At 35.0% G+C, this 5,584-nt stretch overlaps 1 protein-coding gene across 1 annotated transcript; it reads right to left on the bottom strand.

The window, feature by feature from the left end:
- Window positions 1-2,543: 2,543 nt before the first annotated feature.
- On the bottom strand, window positions 2,544-4,398 carry LOC107790072 (heavy metal-associated isoprenylated plant protein 1-like). Its single transcript, XM_016611968.2, has 5 exons — window positions 4,207-4,398; window positions 3,907-4,090; window positions 3,421-3,623; window positions 2,990-3,077; window positions 2,544-2,875 (listed from the first exon to the last, which is right to left on the bottom strand). The coding sequence occupies exons 1-5, from the start codon at window positions 4,213-4,215 to the stop codon at window positions 2,544-2,546; spliced, it is 816 nt and encodes a 271-aa protein (XP_016467454.2). The 5' UTR covers window positions 4,216-4,398.
- Window positions 4,399-5,584: the final 1,186 nt, after the last annotated feature.

The raw sequence follows: 5,584 nt of genomic DNA, 5'->3' as shown, positions 1-5,584 counted from the left end.
AATATAGTTGATTTGGTTTGGTTTTAATATATACCGAATTGATCCGGTACAAAGTTTTCAATATTAGAAAAAGTTTTAAATATTACCACTCAAAATATTAAAAAATTACTTAAATGAGTAACAAAATAGTAAAATATTAAAGATTACTAAAGGACACTTTGGTTCAGAATTTTGTCCTTTCGTTGGTGTAAGAGTAGGGCCGAATCAGATTGTGTCCTAATGTTTGAAATACCAGGCGGCGCACAATAATAAATTTTAAAAATATATTTTTTCTATAAACGAGGATTTGATCTAATCATTGGAGCAAGGCCGAATGACTTCCTAGCCTCTTAAATTTAGCGAGGTTTTAAAAGCGGATACATAAATTTTTAATTTTTCTATTTGAACACTCGAACTTATTTTTTCGGTAATTAATAAATATATTTGACCATTGATCATGCCCATGTGATGTCAGTTGGTCCTAATCAGCAAGCCGTGTGAGGAACACGACGCCCAGGAGCGTAAAAGCTCCCTTGCCAACACCCAACAATACAAAATGGGTTGTATTTAAGTGTAACTAATAAACATATTTGACCATTGATCATGCCCATGTGGCGTTAGTTGGTCCTAATCAGCAAGCCGTGTGAGGAACACGACGCCCAGGAGCGTAAAAGCCCCCTTGCCAACACCCAACAGTACAAAATGGGTTGTATTTAAGTGTTTTCTTATTCATTCCTTCTAAAATATCCTCTTCCTCCATTTTTTTAAATCTGAAGCTCCATTTCTCCTTGTAAAATTTGAAGCTCCATTTTTAATTTCTTTATCTTTTTTTCAGATCGTGAAAATGATGGAAAATTGTATATTTTGTCGTTATGAAGTTGAAGCTAAGTTTTGTATTACTTGGACCAAACAAAGCTCGATTAGAACAAGATTAACAGATAATAAACGAAAACAAAAAAATGGGTGAGTGATTATGATCGAGTTTTAAAGGGGGTGAGTGATTATGATCGATTTTGGAAGGTCATCCAGTACGGCTGACCTCACGTCATATCCACCACAATAAACAAGTCCTTTTTTAGTGTTGGAGAAGGTGAAAAGAATCTGGAAGATTCTGGAATTCAACGATCGGAGAAGGTGAAAAGTATCTTCCAGAATTTTGATGCAAATGGCGATGGGGTCTTAACCGCGAGGAAATGGCAGCTTTGGTGGTTGCTGTAACCCTAGGGTCAAATTCAGCGATGAGCAAATCAGTGCCATTCTCGACGAGGTTTTTCGAACTTATGGAGAGTTCATCGATAGCAAGAAGGGCCTTACATATAATGGCATATTGTGTGCCTACTATGATGGCCTATGGGCCTTACATATGATCCCCTCACTTATTAGATTTTTTTCACCTTCTCTGATCATCAAAATTCTGGAATGAACATGGGAGGGTTTGGTCAGAGAGAGGTTAAAATGAGGGGAGAGGGGTCGGTCTATGGAATGAAAGAGGGGACCAAGGTTAGGGTTTTCGCGCCCTTGACGTGTAAGATATCGATTGGTCATTTGCTGACTGGATGGGCACATATGTGTGTGTAATACACGCACGCATGGTCTCTTGTCACATATGTTTATTAGTTACGGGAAAAATGAGTTCGGATGTTCAAATAGGAAAATAGAAAGTTTATGTATCGGCTTTTAAAAATCCGACAAATTTAAGTGGTCAGGAAGCCATTCCGCCTAATTAAAACTGCCGAAACTAAAGTACGAATTCAGAAAAACAGATGTATCATCGTGTTACAAAATCCATTATTCTTTTTGGGACGAAAAGAATTATTTGAATTATATATTGTACACAGTAATTAATAGCGGAAAACTAGTTGAAAGTTAATTTGATACGAAAATACAATATCTGAGTTTAAAATTTAGACGGTAAACAGATTGTTTGTATACTTTTAAAATAGGACGTTGTTTATGGATAAGAGAAATTTCGCAGATAAATTCCTAGAGTGGAGAGGAGGACCATTGGAAAGAATGCATAAGAAAGGACAAGGAAAGTGGAAACTGAGTCCGTATCCGTCTAAGCCTATAGTCAGCATCTCAGAGTGTCCCTGCATTGGTCTATACAGAAGCAATTTGTTTTATTTTCTGCATCGTTCGTGATTCGTGGGTATTTCTTGTGAAAATAGTTGCTCATCTTTTTTTTCATTGCAGGAACTTAACATTAGGTGCTGCCAAATGCCAATAATATAGTCTCTTGATATTAACATCTCTATTTTTGTGCGCAGAATAACTCAAACATTTGACAGTGATAACCATTTTAATTATAAATCAAGATAAGGATTGCACCAACTCCATATGCAAGTTAAAGGAGTATGTCTTCAAATAGCCTCAATGACACTAGCTAATATTCAACCAAAAGTTTTAATTACTAACAGAAAGGTAATGAATGCTATTGTTCAAAGTTAAGCCACTTCACAATAGTTAGCTTCCTATAGTCTAATGACTGACATATGGTATAAAATTGGATAACTATCTCCAGCCCCCCTACGATTATCCAAAAACTTGATCACATGAAAAGGTTCTCAAGAGAAGCTAACATTAGCATTTTCATCACTGAAAATCTCAGAAGCCTGAATTGCAGAGTACATGTCCATGTACGGATACCCATAGTGAACCTGCATTAATCCATTATTATCCATCTGCCCCCCCTTGTTGTTGTCGCCACCTTGCCCATCCTTCCCTTTTCCATTCCCGCCGCCGCCGTCTTTTTTCTCTCCCCCTTCCTTCTTCGGCGGCACAATTACAACATCTTTTTTCAGTTGCTTCTTCAGTTCCTCCACCAATTCCTTCATATCCATTGTACCTGTCACTGTTACCAAGTCCTTTTCCATGTCCATTTTCATCTCCTTGTAACCTGCAATTCATATTGGCCGTCAACATCCCGTTAACAACATTCAGATAGAGACTACTGTTCAAATAAACGGAATAAGCAGAATGTTTACTACTACTATTAATTAATTAATCTCACCTTTATTTTTAGTGATAACTTTCTGAATCTTTTGGATACATCCTTCACAGTGTAGGTGTATCTTCACTACCGCAGTGGTAACCGGAGGCTACAATGGATAAATAATTAATTTAGTAATATTCAAGTTTCTTAGAAATGAAGAATGCTATTGACAAATATCCATTAGGCTGTAGCTTATTCCCAGTATATTCAATATCGGAAAACCACCACTTGCCATGTTTGACTAAAATGCGCACGTAAATTTGAAATATACTAGTAGAATTGAATAATGACAACGAGTCGTACCGTGAAATACTACATTGCGCCAAATGCATAACAAGACAAATTAAAGAGAAAACAGATGGGAAAAGAAGCAGCATGCAACAGAATGAAAACGACGCAAACCGACAGGTACAGAATCACCATTTTCTCCAGGTGTAAGTAGCCAATACCTCTTTCTCTTTGTGTTTCTGCTTCTTATCTTCACCATTTTCTCCAGGGACTTTCTGTTTCTTGCAATCCTTAGGCAACGGAGAGACAATCTGAACTGCCTTGTTCGTCTTCCGCTCAACCTTCTCCTTTAGCTTCAGTGGATCCACTTTCCCGATTACCGTCACCTTGTTGGCTTCGCCATCACAGGTCACCTTCTCCACACCTTTAATTTTACTCGTAAGAAACCAGATATTGAGAATAAATGAATACCGAGTAATATTCAGAGGCGAGGAAACAAAAGCAAAAACAGAGCGGAAAATCGAAGAAGCAAATCAGATTCACAATTCACAACAATCAATATGTCTGAAATCCAAGTTGACGGCGAAAACAGGGCAAGATATAACGATGATGAAGAAGAAGAACAAACAGTACAATTTATAAAACAGGGGAAACAAAAAAAAACGAAGAATATTAGAGAAATTTAAAGGAAAAATCATGCATTATACCTTCAAAACTTCGAACGGCTTTAATAATCTTAAGGGTGCAACCGTCGCAGTGAAAATCAACTTTCAAAACCACGGTTAAGTTGCCTCCTTCCTTCTTCTGGTGCATCTTTCCTTCATTCTGTTCTCCTTCCCTCTTCTGCTGCTCTTCGTTCTTCATCTCTCCTTCATTCTGCTTGTTCTTATTCTGCAAACTCACAACCACAAAAAGTCAATAACATCATTACCAGTCAATCGTTAAAGGAATAATGTGAGAAATAATAGAGAACAGTGGAATAGTGGATAGCAAATTTCATATCTTACCTTACCCATTGTGCCCAAAATCACTCCTGTTGAGAATCAATTTGGAAACAGAGAAGAAAACCCAAGTCTAGTACTATTGATTTTATAACGGAACTAGCTAGTGTGAAAAACAACAGGGGTAGTTGTACGGGAAGAGAGTGGAGACTGGAGAGTGGAATCGTCATGTACGGATGTGATTATGGCGTAGCCGCGTTGGCATACAGGACATATTATGTTGAAGATATACAGTTTATGCATGCTTAAGAAAATTAAATTCAATGGGCTAAAACAGGGATTTCACTATAAGTTAATACTCACAATATTTTTTTAATGTCTTATGTTTTTCTTTTGGTTAAATTTAAGTAGTGACGGAGAAAAGGAAAAAAAAAACTAGGTGGACAATACTCGTCTTATCTATATCTATATTATATTAAAAGTACGAAAGTATTTACCAAAATATTATTCGCTTTTTTACGAAATGGCTTTTATATTGGATAAAATTATAATTATAAGTAAAAATAACTTTTTATCTATTTAAAAAACTAAAAGAGTCGAAATATAACATTAAGAAGATCCCAACAATTAATGTCGCTTTTGTATTTAAGATTCGTTTACAAAATTATCGAGCAATTAATATTACTTTACGTTTAGTATTATTTTACCAAATTTATTGTTGAATCCTTCTCTTACTATATGAGTATATTCAGCCAACATAGCGAGTTATTCCACTAACTAAAGTTCTTTCTAGAAGGATCTAGGACAATACAAATAATTTGAAGCATAAATATTCTAAATTTAAGAACGACAAATTTTATAGGGTTAAAAAGGTTGGTTTCACCAACAACTAATGTTACTTCACGTTTAGAATTCTTTTACCAAAATTGTCCATGGTGTTACTTTGGGTTTAGTATTATTTTACCAAAATTGCCGGATAGAAAGCCAATTTGGAAAAATTGAACACTTTTATAAACGAAGACTCTATTCCACATTCTTAAATACTTGACGTTGGCAACGCGAAATTGCGGGTGATTTGAGGTAAGCTTTTTAACCTTTAAGCTATTTTTGAAGTGATATATTTTCATTGTTTTTAGTGTATTCTTCATAAACAATTACAAATCAAAATATTTTCGATTGTGATTTTTGTATACGATGTCTCATATATGATTACAATTTTAAATTGGCTTATTTATAAAATTTGTACACATTGTTTGAATTATTGCATTCCAAAATATTTTTTTAAAAAAGTGATTAAACATTTTAATTCATATTAATTAAACATCTTCATAATTCAAGAGTAATTTTATCCTATATTTTGTAACTATAATTACTATTGCCTGATCAAGTAGAATTGACTGTGTTATTTATATTGCACGTGGTATTTAAGAATAGAAGTTGGCAA

Source organism: Nicotiana tabacum, chromosome 22 (assembly GCF_000715075.1).
Source record: "Nicotiana tabacum cultivar K326 chromosome 22, ASM71507v2, whole genome shotgun sequence".
In the NCBI taxonomy this organism is placed as follows: Eukaryota; Viridiplantae; Streptophyta; class Magnoliopsida; order Solanales; family Solanaceae; genus Nicotiana; species Nicotiana tabacum.
The sequence above is the reverse complement of the archived record's forward strand: the minus strand, read 5'-3'. Positions and strand labels throughout refer to the sequence as shown.